General features: G+C 37.9%; 2 protein-coding genes across 3 annotated transcripts; one reads left to right on the forward strand and one right to left on the reverse strand.

The window, feature by feature from the left end:
• Positions 1 to 459: 459 nt before the first annotated feature.
• On the reverse strand, positions 460 to 10613 carry LOC103717791 (uncharacterized). 2 transcript variants are annotated; one of them, XM_088721542.1, is made up of 12 exons: positions 9981 to 10613; positions 9680 to 9800; positions 9304 to 9384; positions 7704 to 7820; positions 7413 to 7604; positions 7174 to 7311; positions 6434 to 6948; positions 3923 to 4022; positions 2213 to 2272; positions 2043 to 2135; positions 1844 to 1963; positions 460 to 1316 (listed from the first exon to the last, which is right to left on the reverse strand). In XM_088721542.1, exons 1-12 carry the CDS (start codon positions 10052 to 10054, stop codon positions 972 to 974), a joined length of 1956 nt encoding a protein of 651 aa, XP_088577668.1. In that variant the 5' UTR covers positions 10055 to 10613; the 3' UTR covers positions 460 to 971. The 2 variants fall into 2 exon arrangements, with proteins under 2 accessions (XP_088577668.1, XP_088577667.1); XM_088721541.1 differs by having other exon boundaries at positions 1844 to 1969; positions 9981 to 10487.
• A 4520-nt stretch (positions 10614 to 15133) lies between these two features.
• On the forward strand, positions 15134 to 17595 carry LOC149753448 (uncharacterized). Its single transcript, XM_089931134.1, has one exon. The coding sequence runs from the start codon at positions 15181 to 15183 to the stop codon at positions 17593 to 17595; it is 2415 nt and encodes an 804-aa protein (XP_089787260.1). The 5' UTR covers positions 15134 to 15180.
• The last annotated feature ends 593 nt before the right edge of the window (positions 17596 to 18188 follow it).

Consider the following 18188-nt stretch of genomic DNA (forward strand, 5'->3'; position numbering starts at 1 on the left):
GTATAGAATGCATGTCTTGGGCATCTCATTCCATCACAAGCATCAAACTATTGATAATGGTCATCACAAACACCCTTATGAACCAGCCTGCTAATAGCCAGGGCCATCAAAGAGATTAAAAATGTGAAAACAATAGATTAAGGGCCTGTTTGAAAATTTCCGGCAGAATAAGCTGGGATTGGAGGCTTCTCGCTACCAGAAAAAAAGATAGCGCTAAGACCAGAAACTTGATTTCCAGACTAACCATTATGTAATATGATAAACCTAAAACAGCAACAAGACCTCCCCTTGGTGCCTGCAATAGGAAAAATCCTTGGTTTCTAACATGGAAGGTGGTCTTATGATACTATTTCACAACTCAAAAAAAAATGATGAAAGTAACAACATGCAATTTACTAATTAAAAGAGGGTAGAAAACAGCAATCATCTCTCTTTCTAATGCAAGAGTTGACAGAGATATTTCACATGATAAATCTTATTAACCTTTTTATTGGATGCAAAGGTTCCCCAAGTTAATTATTTTACAACAAATACCAAGTGTCAATTGTTAAGTACAGATGTATACGAGCAACAAGAAAGCAACGTGAAGGCTAGAGTCTGTTCATGGACTGAAGTATATTGAATCAAATTGCTTGTGCAGAAACTCTTCCAGCAAAGTATCCATACCTCCGGTAGCTTAGCTGATTATTATTTTTAGCATTGGAATATCGCATGGCTAAACACAGGAGTTGCCTTCTGTAATTCTTGCACACCTAGAATTTACAACCTATTTACAAGGAGGGGAATTCTCATCAGCCGCATCACCGTAACATATTGCTCTTCTCCCAGCTTCCAGCATCTATTCATGCGTGTCAGCATGAGAATGACTATTCATAGAAACCTTAGTATGTACGTTCAATGGACGAGAGTATCCTTGCCAATTTGTAATCTAATTCCTCAGATTCCAGATCTTGGCCATTTCAAAATCCAGCTCAAACAGACCCACCTTTGGAAGAGCTCTGGAAGCTTTTGCTTTCAGGCAAGAAAAGGTACCGAAACCTAGAATCAAATGGGATGAGGCTAAAACTCCGAACGCCGAGGAGTCTCTGTTTCCACTGTGATGCAGAATCCCGAACAACAGTGACTTGGTCAGGGGTAAGGTAGCGACATATCCAGTCTATCAGCAGAGAATCCTCCACAACACCCTTTGCAAAACAGTGCAGTAACTTTGGCACTAGAAGCTTCCCTTTATCACTTAAGCCTATGGATGCCCGGATATAGTCCCTCATTGACTCTTGAAGTTCTGCATGAACATTGTCAGCTGTGAAGATTCTTACCTGCATTTGAAATAGATTGAGATCATTCATTCAACTTTAAAGAGGAAAAACCATAACTTAATCGAACATGCTGACTAGCTCAAAGGACTTCTAAAAGAACATCAATTCAGAAGGACAATATCACTGGTGTAGCCCATTTTGGCAAGAGTCAAGCATTACAAACAGTAAAATCATTTTAGAGACCCTGACCGGGTAATATTAACCCTGTTTCAGAATGTCCTACTCCCAGATCTTCATAAGCCACCAGAAGATCTTTTGCTCAGAAGACCTACTAACTCAACTGACTAATTATTGCCCTCATCTTCATCTCAAAGCCCCACAGAGCTAAAAGTTCGAGAACAGAATCATGAAGTCAAATTTTTCTATATTCCAGGTATCGTTTCCTCTCATGCACAGTTAGGAATTCAAAGCAAATATTGACAAAAGAAAATATTAATTCCCGAAAGAAAAGAAGTCCAACATCCTGAAGTTTGGATATTAAGTTATCCCTATAAGGAAACACTGAAGTTAAAATCTAATCAACTTACTGCAGGCGAAGAATACATCCCACAACTAAGGGCAAATACTGCCAGAGGCTCAGGGCTGTTAATGGAATACTTCCTGTGCTCCTCAGAAGTTTTCGATTTATGAAGAGCCAAAATCAAAGCCTGAAACTGACGTTCATTAAGTAACAACTACGCTAGTAGAAAGGAAAAGGACCGAACAATTTAAAGAGACAACACATACTAGTTGTGGACGATACACTGGAGGTTTCATCTTTAAAATGACAAATTCAATGTCAGCTGCACTAAATGACTGGCTACCTATCGTGTAAGATACCTGCAGCCATCACGCCTTTGTGTCAATATATTCTGCAAACTAGATTGCCAAAAGAGTTGAAAGTCAATAATTCAAACCTTCTGCATTAGAGAAAAAAGCTTGATGTCGCTTCTAGGAACTCCATATGCTAAATATGCCTGACATATTTTGAACAACATTAGTGTTTGTACATGTCCTTGAAAGCAATCAATGAAGAAATAGGATCAAGGCCATTCAACAGCTTCATAAAAACAAATGAGAGTGGTATTGACTTATACTGACCAGCCATAAATGATAGACAAGTGCATGGTATGCATATGGTGTTGCCAAAAATAATGATATGCAACTTCTACTGTTGAGCAGAGCCACCATATGTTGGTGTAACGTCACATTGGCATCCAATGCAAATGATATTTACAGACTTATTAAAAGGAAGAGCAAGTTTGCTGAACAATAACCACTCAGATATAATCAAACAAAAGGATGAATAAGCTTCACAGAGGTTTCATAAAAATTGCACAAGGTTCTATTTCAATTTAAATGGTGAGATAAAAGAAACATTGCCATCTCAGATTGCTTGCATTAGTGGCCATTTTCCCATACACTACATTTCCTTTGGTTTACACACATAGAGACAGATGCCAAAGAATAGAGCATTTTCATATGTCAAGTGGTCAGTATTCCTGAAAATATGTCAGTTGGAATTCTTAAGCAAATATCCAACACCTGGAATCAGTATCATCCGAACAAAATTATCATATAGACAATAAACAGAAGGGAAAAAAATTCTTATCAGAGGGATCTAAAAAATGAAGAGTACACAAAACATTCATGACGAGACCACAATGACTAAGCAGACAAAACATAAAAGAGCAACTTTAAACTTTACACTTAGCTATATTTCAGGCTTGATCTTTCTTCTAGGAATCTCTCCTTGTTCTTTTTATTTTTTGTCTTATATCTACTAAAACAAACCTACTGAAAATTCTGTTTGCTATCATATCTGCACCAAAGAACTAGGTTCTGGTGCGAAAGTAACAGTATTCTAACCTTTATTGCAGACAGCAACAACAAGCTTTAGAAGATTTAGACGAGATTATATGCAGATTTTATAAAACCAAAAGCTTGAAAAAATTGACCAAATCTCATTCTTTTGGGTAGTTCTTGTAAATTTAGTTTTGCCGCTCCCTTCCAAAGTCATATTTCCCATTCTCGGAAAATGTTTCAGCTCCAAAAATGAAAACAGAAACAGTATCTCAGGAAGACGTGCTCAAGGACAGAACCATATATAAATGAAAAGTTTGTCTGTCAAATAAGCATACTGAGCACATTAAACGAGTAAACCAAATTCAGGAAAACAGATTTTGTTGAAGGATTTTGAACGAATATTAAGCGGCAAACTACCAGGAAGACAAAATCTTCATATTGGTTGCTCGTTGAAAAGGAGTCGTATCAAATTCTGTGTCACTATTTACATCAATATTATAAGTTGTGGTATCAGATCCCATAATGGTAGACCAGTATGGGTCAGTATAGTAGGATGCCCACCTACTGACACAACATACACTATTGCAGTTGCCAGCACTTGTATCATGTGCCAATACAGGGGCATATTGAGGCCCCATACTATATTGGTACCATACTGGGTCAATATGATATGCTCCATACTGGCCAGTACAGGTTGGTACTCAAAACCATTACTGACATAGTCTAAAGTAGCAACATGTTTCTTCTTTACCTTAATAACAACTTGCACCAAATCAAACTTTATAACAGTGGAAGGTAGAGATTGCTGGTATTAAACATACATGCATTATCAAGGCATTATAAAGGTTGATCCAAAATGCCAGTTTCTCATTGTGACTCAAACGAACTGGGTTCACTTCGGCTAATTGCTCCACAAAAAATCTGCAAGCAGCATAGCCATAATAAACAAGGATGTAAGAATTTATTGCAAACATTATTGCAGACATGCTTCTTCATGAACTATGTAAGGCAGTCTCCAAATAAATTTAAGATTAGCAACACTTCCATCGACCCAAAAAACTGCACATACCCAAAAAATGAAAATAAAAAAGAGTATGTTGATGTGCGATTCTAAAAATAAATGATTACCTAACACTGGCAGACAACACAAGATAGCATGGCATCCGAAGATATACAAAATATCATTGTGGAATTGCATGATGAGCCATCTCAGAATTGTGACCAAGATACTTTAATTTAAGATATGCCAAACAGAGGTAGGTCTTGAGTGAAAAAAATTGCTAGCAGTGAAAGAAGAACTAGATTTGAAAGTCGGATCTTAATTCAAAATGAAATTGCTTTTTTTCCATTAGTCTCCCATTCCTATGTCATTATTTTCTTAAAATTAATTTCATTCATAACTCCAAAGAATATTAAATTTACAAAAATAAATTGCAGCTTACTAATCTCAACTTGCTTCTGTGATTCTTGGAACTTCTACTAGAAAAAACAGTCTAAATTGAACTTGCATGTTCCTTATGAACTCATAGAATAATTTATGAATCTTTCTAATTGGTGTTAAACTTTTCCCATATATTACATGTCTTTGTAATCTTTTCTCAATTATACATACTCTTTTAACCAAAAAATGAACTTCCCCTCACCTTATTTCACCTTATATGACATTTGTTAACTCAGAAAGCTTAATAGTCAACTACAACTTCAACTCAAAAATTCAAAAAGAAAATATATGCATGGTTTTACTGAACCACAGAAAGTATACATGCAAAATTATAAACAACTGTTAAATGACCAGCATCCCTGTTTATAGAAGAGCAGTGTCTAGTCATTAGTCCATTCAATTTTTAGATATTAGGTTAGCTCGTGAACTAGTCGCTAGGTTGCATAACACATTGGTGCGTTGCATTTTTGCAGGCAATAGGAGGGGATCCAAGGTAGTGGGAACAAGGGTAACAAGTTGGAGCAATTGTTGACAACCACAAACCTGAAATCAACCTAGACCACGAACCTCTTGACTGGGAAACCTTCTCGCCATTCTGTTTTCTCCTCACTCCCCTTTTTATCTGCATCTTGAAATTTTTTCCTTTTCTTCTCTTCCCTCATTGTAAGTAACTGTTAGAAGCTATGTTTTTCCAATTATTTGCATATACAAGCTGTCAAGCTCTTTCCTCAAGTAAAGTTCTCTTAACTCAGATGCTTAATGGCCCAACTAGCCATTTAAACTCCTTTTGTATAAAAAGGTTGGCTAAAATATAATTGTTTCTTGGATGTCATGAGATAAATTAGGTGTTGCTACTGACAGATATCTCCAATGGGCATCATGAGACTACTACAGATATATGAGAACATTCAAAGATGTCAACTCCATTAATATCATGATATACTGATATCTGTTCATATTCCACTGATACCAGGATTGACTCATTCTGTGCATCTGTTATCGATTACCTGACACGCCATAATTGGACATGTCAACGGAATGCAAAAAATACTAATGAGAAGGCAAAGCATAGATGATGAAACAAAACTAATTGGTGGGAGGAGCTTAATTTTGCAGGTTATTAATAGAGTAAGAAAGACCTTATTATATGCAATTGCAATGCAAAGCTTAATATCCACAATCTGTGCAGTTCTAGGTACACAAATTGGAGATACAATTCAGCAAGCACCAAATGATCACAACATAGCAATGGACCTTGATAAAGTTCCCTCATGCAAATGGAAAACCAATTGTCATTTATGACTTGGGATATTGGGTAGTAAGAATTTAGCATATATATAGATGAAGATATTATGAACAGGAAAAGGCTTTAGAGGCAACAGGTTCCAGAAATAAGCACATCAAGAGTTCTAAAAAAAACCCAATCAAGAATAATTGGTAAATAACTAATTTAGAATAGTTTGTCATGTGCAATAAAAGCCAGAATTGTTCTTCAGATCTTATTCAAAGGTCGTCCTATTCAAAATCATGTGCTACTATTATCAGGAGACTCATATGGGTTATAGGTGATGTAAAGAATTGACCTCAATTTGAGCTTTAAAAAAAGATGTAAAGAATTGTCCCACATAAAAACAAACAGAATCTGTAAATATAATCCCACATGCACCACATAAAAAGCAAACTTTGTTAAGGTTCTTTCCACGAGAGATCTTTCAGAGACTTGTTGCTGGAAACCTATCAATGGATATTTCATCATCATATAACATGTTTCCAAGTAAAAAAAACCATGAAATATATATCAAAGGAACCAGGTGGGCCATTAGAACCCTTGTCCAATCAATGAAAGTAGCATGAATTTATATCAACTTTCACTAGAAATAAAACATCTAACCTGAACTTTTTGAGAGCCTCAGCAGCATATTCTAGCTGTCTCTTTCCAACAGACATCCATGACACTTCAGCTGCCAGGCCATAACTTCCAATATTTCTCCAATTCACCTTGCCATTAACTCTGTAAGGATCAAACATATTTGCCTGATCCATTACTTCATAATTGCGCTGTAACTCAGCTGAAGGACTTCGTAAAACTGAGGGCATTAAGGATGAATCTGAGAAAGATGTCAATGAAGAACGGGATAGGTGCCCAACTGGTGAAGATGGAGAAGGCAAACACTCCGAAGAAGCATACAAAGGGATGTTTGATGACTCAGATAGACAGAGAAAAATATTTCTCATGCATCGCACCATATCTTCTGAAAGCTGATTTGGGTTCGGCAAATGGGTCTTCTTTACAATTTTCTTCTTTGCATCCATTGCATCAGACAGTTGAAGATCCATTGCATCAGACGGTTGAAGAGAACCATTGTTTTCTTTCCCTTCCTTACTCCTACTGCATGATGCCATTATCTGTATAATTAAAACAAGTCAACTTCCAGTTTGCATATTACAATTTTGTTTTAGTTTTGTTTTAATGGAAGAGAACATATTAGAATAATGTTTACTAAACTATTGCAATGTTATCATGAAAAAACACCTGGATGGTACATCATAAGTTTTCAGTCACCACCAGTATGAGACAAAGCAACTAGGTCTTAGATACAATCAACAAAAGATAATATAAAAGAAGCAGACCTCTTCCTCGGGGTATTTCCCTGACAGTCTGCTGACTGGGATTAACTGTTGACCTCCATGGCCAGATAATATATCTTGTTGCGGTGAATGAGATTTCTGACTCCCACCAAACTTCGAAACTCTCAAGGAAGCAATATGCTGAGCAGGACATCAATTAATCATCAGCAACCAGACCCAGGAAGATCTGGATGACACCTGCAGAAGATATGTAAAGCAAAGACTGAAAGACTACTATATACCTCCTCCCATGTATGACCAGAACTTGAACAAGTTTGTTCTAGTGATAGTGATGGTAAACATTCTAGTTGGGTTTCAGCAAGGCGCCTCTCGTTTCTCTCATGATAAAGACGAATATGCAAGGCAACCAACTCCTCTTCAAGTTTTGAAACTGTGATCTCCAGTGCAGCAATGTTGGCCAGAAGCTCTTGAGCCTAAACAAATGTTTATCGATAAATACTTGTTTCTAAATTTAATAAAAAATTAATACCTGAAAAACAAAAAATAAAGTAGGTCCAACATAGAAAACTTACCTTATCTGGAAGCTTGGACGGAGAGTTCAATAAAGGAGCAGCATTATGTGCTACAGCATTTGCCAAAGCCACATGCAGATCAATCTCTTCTTGAAGCTGCTTCTGCAATTTTTGAACCTGCAAAGTGATGTTAGTGACTGCTTTTGTCTTTAATCTTTTATGAAAAGTAGAATGGAAAACAGGGACCAGATAGCGCAACGCAAGTAAAAGGAGAAGGACTTATATACCATAATGTAGGAACTGAAAACATGCTTGACCCTGGACTATATATAATCTTGATTTTAAACTAATACCGCTATGAATTAATTAATAAAATTATATTCAGTATATTTATTACAGGAAACACAGGATGAGGTCCCAATCTCAGCAATTTACACCTGTATCATGAACTGATTTCTGTAAGAAAGGTGCTGCAGGTTGGATGACTCTCAGAAGCCACATCCTGCATTCCAAATTAATTCATTTCTAACAGCACACGAAGTTGATCACAAGCTCCTGGAGCTTTAAGGTAAATGACCACTTGTTATCGTTAAAGGACCGTAGAAACTTAAATAAGCAAAATTCATTGCCCGACAAGCCACATAAGTAAATCAATTATACATTAGACTGACTGGCAATGGAAATCCACTAGGAACAACTATTATTCAAATCTAGCAATTCAAAGAGAAGACAAATTATCCAGGGGCCAACAACAAGTTCAATCATTGTTATTCCTCGAATCTTTAAGTTTTGGGATAATTTCCAGTTTGGCAGACAGAAAAGGCAAGAAAGGGCATCTTAACAGATACAAAAACCATTCATGGTGAATGCATGTGCGAAGCCTGATTCCATTACATTAACAAACATCGACAAATGTGGATAATTGGAAAGAGAGGGAACATTTGGCATCATCTTGCTCAGTAGATGTATCAGTTACAAGTATGATAGGCACACTTCAGTCCTTAAAATAATCATTTGTCCAGGTTCTTCCGGACATGCCAGAAATTTTAAACTGAATAATCCCAAGGTTTTCATTTCAGTTTGCCAATGAAAGATGAAACTCACGGACAGAGCAGATCTTGCAGGCAAGAGACTGGTTTGTGCAAAAATTATGAACTCAGGCCAAAATGGCATATTTTAATTCAACTGATTACTTCACAGGTCCAGTCACTAGAATAACCAGCAACTCGCTCTGTCTTCTTTACCAGTTGGAAATGATTTATCAAAAAATGAATAACTTGATTCCAGCAGCACCATAGAATCAAACTACGAGCTAAGCCTGCAGGTTCTCCACAGACATAAAAGCTGGATCTAATATTAAACTAGTCTGGTGGATGGATATCAAAACTCAATTGTCCTAAATATCTAATACCAGATTAAATATGCTGAGTTGACCCACTTCATAGGATACTCCTACAACAGCGCCGCTATATTATCGAAGAGATTACCCAGTCAACTTTACCAATGCAAAGACTTTAATATAAGTATCGACGATGCGACTTTTACCCTCCTAGCTCCCTTCCCACTTGACAATTCATGACAACGACAGTATCATTCAAATATATAAGAAGATTTTCTTCTAGTTCTTATGGAAATGGACGATTAAGAACAGCACGCTTACTTCTTGCTCAAGCTGAGACCTGTAGCAGCACATCTTGGCACTCTTCTCGCTTCCCCCTCCACTGTCATCGCTCTTATCATCCTGACAAAAAATCAACAGAAATCAGGCTCCCATGGGTCGAGAATAGAGAATTTTGTTTTCCATATACCGAAAATTGCGTGACATGATCCAGTGGGACAAAATTGGCACTGACATGATTAACATGACCTGTCTACTCAACAACCCCTTTCCTTTCCTCCTTTAACAATCAACAAACACAAATAATTATATGCAATTATCCGGTAACAAGATTCAAAAAACACAAACATCCCATTGGTTAAAATAAGTGACAAAAATTTCTTACAAATCGAGCAAGAGAGATAGATAGAACGCCGACCTCTGGACCAGAGCAGCTAGCGGAGCCATCGCCGGAGGGCGAAGACGACAGATCGGAGGCGCGGGATCCACCGCCAGCTCTCCTACCCCGCCTGCGCATCACCTTCTGAATGGAACTTCCCCTGCGGTGGCGCCCACCCACAAATTTGCACAACAGCGAAGCAAAAGGGGAATTCAGAGCCAACACCAAGGAGAACAGACACCAGAGAATTCCAATCAGCAAAATAGAACAAGCAAAAGATACAAAAGAAAAGGAACGGTGGGTGGAGAGGGATCCGAGGCGGCGGAACTCCATGGCTTACAGATTCACTGGGAGTACGACGCCATGGGAAGCATACATTTCATGCCCCAGCGCCTCCGCTTTCAGGCACAGCATCTCTTCTTCCACACTCCTCTCTCTCTCTCTCTCTCTCTCCCTCCCTCTCTCTCCCTCTACTTCTACTCCATAAGCCAACGACTGTAGGGATTATAAAATAATCCCTCTCTTATTCCAAGAAATACAGCCAGTAGACTTGGCCTGGCGCCACTGCCCAAGTCACTGGGATAAGAGCGAAGGGGGGAGGGGGGCGGGAATAAAACGGGTCTTTCTCTCGGTTGTTCCACCGGTGGAGCTCCAAAGTCCAAAGAAGAGGACAGACGCCGAATATAAAAATAAGTGGGGAGGGGTGGAGACGGCGAAGTGTGAGTGGCGGAGGAGAAGGCGGTGTGTGAAAGAGGCCTGACCGACGGGTCACGGCACCCTCAACCCCTATCTAGATCTCTCTCTCTCTCTCTCCCCCCTGTAGCAGGATATCTTTCTCGTGGGTTTTGGGATCTCCGAAGCCAAAGACTGCCTTTATTCCCGCTTTCACGAAAGCGGCATCGAAATACCCCGGTGGATGTAAGATGACCAAAATATCCTCATAACCCCAAAATTATCATACTTTCTTTTTGGTATTTCATTAAGGTCTAGCTTGGGAATAAATAAATAGTGAGAGTTGATTTAGGAATTCAGAACTAGAACTACGAAAGTAAGAGGTCGGATATCTTAGTATCCAAAGGTTTCTAAAGGATACTTCATTTTTGCTTCTAGGATTGAAGAAGAGATTATACAAAGACTACGATGGGAATAAAATAAGCCATGAAGCACTTATCTTGCATTTATCCCTGGAATAAATATCAAACTTTATCAGAAATATGATCCGGTCACTGTTCAATGAAACCGGACATAACCAGGTACAAGTTCTAACCAGAGATCGGCAGTACCTTTACCAGCAAGGGCTCCCATGTTTGATGTCTCATTCATTGTACTAAAACGATTCTTTGTTAGCAAAAAAAAAACAACCATAGAGAAGAACATAATTTTGCCTTTTAACAGAGTAATAACCGCCATCGCGTGTCGGTTGCTCTATGCTACATAGTAACATGGCGATAAAAAAAAAATATAAATACTCTCTAAATAGCGAATTTTATATAAATATTTTTTCAAAATTGATATTTACATATGTATCCTTATAAAATATTTATTTTACTATTTTTTTTTTTTTTTTGCATATGTACCCACACTATCTAATGTTATTTAAAAATTAGCGATCCTAGTAGAAGATAAAAAAATAATTTCAAAATTTTATTTTATTTTTAATTAAAATAAATATAGTTTTTATTAAAAAATCGTTATATTAGCATTATTTGTACAAAAATAGTATTTTATAAGGTACAAAAATAAATATAAATTTTAAAAGAATATTTACACAAAGTTAAATTTTTAAAAAGATATTCATGAAAAAAAAATCTTAAAAAAATAGTTACCTACTAAGAATATAACTATTTATTGGTTGTTGTGGGATTCTCTACCCCCGCTTCAGGCATGAGGCTTGCTCTCTTGTTTTTTATTTATTTATTATTATTATCATCAAATTAACCCAGCAAGTTAATGGTCATCTTCGGAGATCGGATGCCCTACGCCTGTACACGGAGTCTGAATATGCTACTGGCCGGCTGGTACCAAGTGGCGCCGAGGTGGGTGCTTTGTACCTATATCGGATATGTCCCGGTGGGAGAGAGGCCCAGCGTGGAGTTGCTACACAGGGAGGGGACGTAGGAGAACCTCCACAGGGAGGTTCTCCTACGTCCCCCCCCCCAAAAAGCCAAAAAAAAAAAAAAAAAAGAGTTAAAGGCCATCTTTACCCCTCATATTGATCAACTTCCTCTCCACTTTGATGGACGGAAGAACGCATGCAACTGCTCCTTTTCTCAGGAGTTCAACTTTTACAGAAGAGGAAGAAGAGCAAAAGGGATGGATTTCTTTGGAACTTGGATGATGACAGTTGGGCCTGACTGGCGAACCCAAAAAGGCAAAGAAAGAACATAGTTTTCTGGTTGGCCGTTCAAAAGGGGTATGTATGGGTCCTGCTGAAGTGGTGAAGATGCAAGGAGGTTGGGTCTTTGGACTTGCATGCATGGTCCCAACTTCGCCTACCAACAAGGTCCCCATCTTAATTCCCCCACATAAAGGCTGCTTCGACCTCTACCTACCTCTCACTAGCTAGTTGTTTTATTTGTTGATAATGCGAATAGATGATTGAATTCATGGCTTAGAACTAGTTTCTGAAATTTTCAATCATCTAGATCCATCAGCGAGGCATAATGGTTTAGGATCCAAGGCTCAATAAGAAGTACGATCGAGCATGCTATCGAGCGACTTAACCTTTCTGGCTACTTTATTATGGATCGAAACATTCAGCACATGTTGCACATCTCTCGTTCCAAAGAGAGATGTGCAATGAAATTGACGAAAGCTTTCTAAATTCTTGCACACTAGATATTTCTATCTATATTGATGATTAAGATGGTAACATATATGACATAAAAATTCTTTGTATTTTGTCCAACTAACTTGGACAGAAAAAATCAACTAAAAAGAGTCCTTTCCAAGAATTCTTCTCTCTTTCCTTTCAAGAAAGCATGCTTTTTGAAAGAACATCTAAATGCAATTTCTTTCCTTTTCTAAATGTTTCAAGTAGGTTTCTGTATGTTTAAGGCTATATCCCACCACCTTTCTTGATTTGAAAATAAAGCTTCCTCATCTAATCTTTCTGTGTTCAAAAACTCATTATCATTTATCGTTATTAACAAATTGTCTTGTCGGTTATGATCTGATGGATTCTTTTGTTATGTGAGCCAGGCTAGCTTTTGATTAGTTCAAGCACAACTAATAGCACTATATCAACCCTAGTACTACTGTGTCATTTTTCTCTTGCATTTAATAGAGTGACTGTGACACTGTAAGTATGGATGCTGACTAACGACAAAGTACGAAATAGATCTTTGTTGGAGCTAAATTTGATAAATTGTCTTAGCACAGAAGGTGTATATATGCCAATAAAATTGCATAGTGACAAATTTGAATATGCTTCCTCACATGCTTATTAATTAGATGCATAGCCTAGAAATTCGTCAAGTTTTGGTAGCTAGCAAAAGTATTGGCACTTTTTTCTCTTGCAACATGTTTCAAGAAATGTGGGATGCATCTTCATTTAGTGTGGCATCATTTGAACCTTATAAAAATATTTCGATGTTATTTCTTACGAACTCATCTATTTCTATAAAAACATACATATCATGTCGATTATCTCACAAGTTTGCACCATAAGGTGGTCCATCTAGAATTACTCCACCAAAATTGAGGTGTATGTTAGATGTCGCGGACGAACACCGATATAATTCTCTACCAACAAAAAAAAGAAGAAAAAGAATAAAAAAACCGTATGATTAAAACACATCTCAAAGTTATCACACATAAAAATACCACTCAAGCAACAGTTTTAGTCAAGAGAAATTCCAATCCTTACGTGCTGATGTAATCATTACAAATCACTGATTCATTGAGTAAGGTTGAGCATGAAAAATCATAGTGGTGGGGGTCAGTATATCAATTCCATACTGTCTATCTGTAAAGACCTACGTAATTATGTAACTGTGAGAAGGAACCCAGATCATTAAGGTGGTTTGTCGGACACGAGGAGGAAATGCACCTTGGTGATTGCATCCTTCTCTCATTATACGCACTCGGATACTCTGCTAATCATTCCTCTATCATCAATTATTTTAGCAAAAGTAGTACGTAAAAAAAATTAAGGCGTGGGGGAGCAAAATGACCCATGCATGCACCCAGGGGCGGCCCAAGCCTTAGGCGACCTAGGCGGTCGCCCAAGGCCCCGGCTCGGGAGAAGGCCCCGCGACGGCATGCTTGATCTACGCCTCTACCCTCCCAGCTCACGAAATATAGGTTCTACCAGCTAGCTAGCCGCAGCCCGCAGGATGGCAGGAGCCAACGGCTACCTCGACAAGACGCGGGTCGCCTCATCCTGCAGGCTGCAGCTCTACTTCCTCCTCATCCGCATCCTCTGGCTACTTCTGCAGCTCTGCTTCCTCCTCCTCTGCTCCTCATTCCTATTTCCTCAAGGCTCAAACCTCTTCTACTCTGTAAGACTGTAACTCTGTTCGACTGTTCCCGTGTTCCGTGAAGGTGTGAGTTTGTGACCGTGTGACTGCCTGCCGCCGGGGTCGTCTACTCGTCTCCTCCTCGCCTCCCCCCGCGTGGCCGCGCCTCCGCCAGTCCGCCTCCCCGCCTCCTCGGGCCCCGGCATCCCGCGAGGCCGCGACCGTCCCCGCCTCCCCGGCATCCAGCCATCCAGGCTCCTCGGCTCCTTGCCTCCCTCCCGCCTCTCGGGCCCCCGGCTCTCGTGAGGCCGTGACCCCGTCGCCCGTCGGCCCGTCCGGCTCAATCCAGCGAGCCGGCGAGGTCGTCTCCTCCGCCTGAGCGCCTCCCAGTCCCCGGACCCCGCCTGTGACACCGTCAGCCGTCAGGCCGTCAGTCCGTGAGCCGTGACCTCCTCCGCTCCTCGCCCGCCCCCGGCCCCGGCTCCCGTGAGGCGTGAGGCCGTGATCCCGTGACGGCACGGCAGACGGCGTGACCTCCTCGCCTCCCTCGCCGGCCCCGGCCGTCCCCTCACCCTCAGCGGCTCAGCCCTCCCTCCCGTGAAGGCGTGAAGCAGTAGAGGGCCTAGAGGCCCGGCCGTCCCCTCACCCTCAGCCCTCCCTCCCGTCCGTATCACTGAGAGACTGTCAGTCTGTGACACTGACAGTGACTCAGTGAGTCAGTGGACAGTGGGTTACTGCGGGTAGTGGGCCTAGTCACTGTAGCACAAGACACAAGTGCACAACATATGGTGTGATCCTTCTAACCCCCTTTTGTTGTTTGATTATATTTTCAAGATCCAGTGTTTAATATCCCTAATTTTATTGCAATTTCTATAATTTTGTTACAATTTTTCTCTTCTATTTTTTCTCTTTTATATTTTAATTTGTTTGTAGTAATTATCTTAATTGTTTTGTTTACTAATATAATTTTTATATTCAAATGTCTAATAGAAAATATGAATGTGGATATGAAAAACTTAAAAAAAAAAAAAAATCGAAAAACTCATTCAATCTCAAAAAGGAGCTCTAGATAAATTTGTTATGACAAACAAACAAAACACTACATCAAGTTCAACTCAGGAATTAACAACAAAACAAGCACCTGAAATAGAGCTAAAAGATGACATGAAAGGAATGAAACAAAATGAGATTGACAACCATATTCATGGTGAAGAACATAATGAGAAATTAGATGAAGATAGGATAAATAAGAATAGTGTAGAGCTTAATGAAATTAGTTCTATTTCTACAAATATATACGATCCTGGTCAATGGAAGCAAATCGATACAAGGTTGAGAGATCTATTAGTAGAAAGAGGTCCAATTAGAGATTATGATCTTCATTTTCCTAAGGATGAAAATAATAGGCACTTCTCTACGCTACATTACATTCGTAAATTACCTAATGGTGAAAAATATGATAGAAGATGGTTAGTGTATTCGAAGGATTTGGATAGAGTATATTGTTTTTGTTGTAAATTATTTGATTCAACACCTAACACGAGTCACTTAGTCAATGAAGGAACTAGGAATTGGAAAAATCTAGGTATTATGATCAAAAGTCATGAAATAACTAATGAACATATTACTAGCATGAATAAATGGATTAATTTAGAAGTGAGATTATTGAAAAATAAGACAATTGATAAAAGTCTCCAAGAACAAATAAACCAAGAGAAAGATCATTGGAAAAAAGTATTATTGAGAATTATTGCTGTCGTAAAAAATCTTGCAAAAAATAATTTAGCATTTCGGGGAAAGAATGAAAAGATCTATCAAAGCAATAATGGAAATTTTTTAAGTCTTATTGAAATGATTGCAGAATTTGATCCAGTAATGCAAGAACATATTCGACGTATTCAACATGGTGAAATTCACAATCATTATTTAGGTCATAAGATTCAAAATGAATTGATTCAAATGTTAGCATCTGAAATTAAAACTATAATAATTAAAAAGATTAAAGAAGCAAAATACTTTTCTGTAATACTTGATTGCACTCCTGATGCAAGCCATCAAGAACAAATGACCCTAGTTTTAAGATGTGTAGATACTTCAACAAGTCCAGTAAAAATAGAAGAATATTTTTTAGAATTTTTAGAAGTAGATGATACCTCTGGAAAAGGCCTTTTTGTTGCACTTATAAATATAATAGAAAAATATAAACTTGATATTAATGATATAAGAGGACAAGGGTATGACAATGGGTCTAATATGAAAGGAAAACATCAAGGTGTACAAAAAAGATTATTAGATATAAATTCTAGAGCATTTTACACACCATGTGGATGTCATAACTTAAATTTAGTATTATGTGATACTGCTAACTCATGTCCTAAGGCTATATCTTTTTTTGGAGTAATACAACGAATTTATACCTTATTTTCTTCTTCTACAAAACGATGGAAAATTTTACAAGATAATGTATCTACATTAACTCTTAAACCTTTGTCACAGACACGTTGGGAAAGTCGTATTGAAAGTGTCAAAGCAATTAAACATCAAGCTCCTAAAATAAGAGATGCATTAGTTCAATTAGCGGAAACTAGTGAAGATCCTAAAATAAAGAGTGAGGCTATATGTTTAGCTACATATGAGATTGAAAATTTTGAATTCTTGTTAGGCATGAATATATGGTACGATATATTGTTTGCTGTTAATTCAGTTAGTAAGAACTTACAATCTGAAGACATGCATATTGATGTTGCTATAGATCAATTAAAAAATCTTCTTTCTTATTTGAAAAGTTATAGGGAAAATGGATTCATGAATGCTTTGAATTCATCTAAAGAAATTGCAAATGAAATGGAAATAGAACCTATATTTCGTGAAAAACGTGTGATCCGTAGAAAAAAACAATTTGATGAAAATAGTAATGATGAAACAACAAGATCAGCTGAAGAATCTTTTAGAATTGATTACTTTTTATATATAGTAGATCAAGCTATTTCTTCAATTCAAAATAGGTTTGAACAATTCACCATATATGAAGATGTTTTTGGTTTTTTGTTTAATTTTAGAAAGTTAAAATCTTTGAATGAAGAGAATTTGAAAAAGTGTTGTCTTAATCTTGAAAACTTTTTAAAGCACGGTGAATATTCTGATATTGATGGTCTTGATCTGTTTTCGGAGTTAAATGTTTTAAAAGAAGTTTTACAAATAGAAACTAGTACCCCTATTGATACTTTAAGTTTTATTAAAAAAACAGATTCTTTTCCAAATGCATTCATTGCTTATAGGATATTGTTGACAATACCTGTAACAGTTGCTTCTGCTGAAAGAAGTTTTTCAAAGTTAAAGTTGATAAAAACTTATTTGCGGTCAACTATGTCACAAGAAAGATTAAATGGATTAGCTATATTATCGATTGAAAATAATATTTTAATGAATCTTGAGTACAAAAGTTTGATTAGTAATTTTGCATCTCAAAAAGCTAGACGGATTATTTTTAAATAATTTTTTAAAATATTTTATACTTATTAAAAATTTATTATTATTATTATTATTATTTTAAAAAAGGCCTCATTTAGTGAGTTCGCCCGAGGCCCCCAAATGCATTGGGCCGCCCCTGCATGCACCCCACCTAAATTTGCCGTGCGTCCCCCCCCTTCGATACTTCTGTCCTTGGATTGGAGGGGGTGACCTCGGTTAGGCCCACTTATTGGTGCTCCGCCATTCCTCTTCGAACAGTGTGGGGCGAGAGAGAGAGAGAGAGAGAGAGAGAGAGAGAAGGAAAAGATGAAATGAATGCAGATGGGTTACTTACTGCTCTCATTCACTGCCCTTGCAAGAGCGGACCCCATGAGGATGAATGCGTTAAGAAGTTCCAAGCTATACCACCATCTCCACAGTATCTGAACGTTCTGCAATGTGTTCGACCCGGAAAAAGCAGACCCGTTTAAGCGTTTGAAAATATATAATATATTAAATAGAAGAAAAAAATATAAATACCACAAGATAATTAACTCTTGCTGCAAGCAGATGAAAGGTGATTAAAAAAAATTAAGATACAGCTATCTTATTTATCATATGAATAATACTAGGCTCTT

This window comes from Phoenix dactylifera, chromosome 5 (genome assembly GCF_051530095.1).
Source record: "Phoenix dactylifera cultivar Ajwa chromosome 5, Ajwa_hap1_PhDact_Kaust_v1.1, whole genome shotgun sequence".
Classification (NCBI taxonomy): Eukaryota; Viridiplantae; Streptophyta; class Magnoliopsida; order Arecales; family Arecaceae; genus Phoenix; species Phoenix dactylifera.

Coding starts and splice junctions, on each gene's coding strand:
- LOC103717791 (XM_088721541.1), bottom strand. CDS start 10,054: ATGCTGTGCCTGAAAGCGGAGGCGCTGGGGCATGAAATGTATGCTTCC. Junction 7,312..7,412: donor CTGGTCATACATGGGAGGAG/GTATATAGTAGT, acceptor TGTCCTGCTCAG/CATATTGCTTCCTTGAGAGT. Junction 2,273..3,922: donor ATAATGCCTTGATAATGCAT/GTATGTTTAATA, acceptor AAAATATGTCAG/GCATATTTAGCATATGGAGT.
- LOC149753448 (XM_089931134.1), top strand. CDS start 15,181: ATGACAAACAAACAAAACACTACATCAAGTTCAACTCAGGAATTAACA.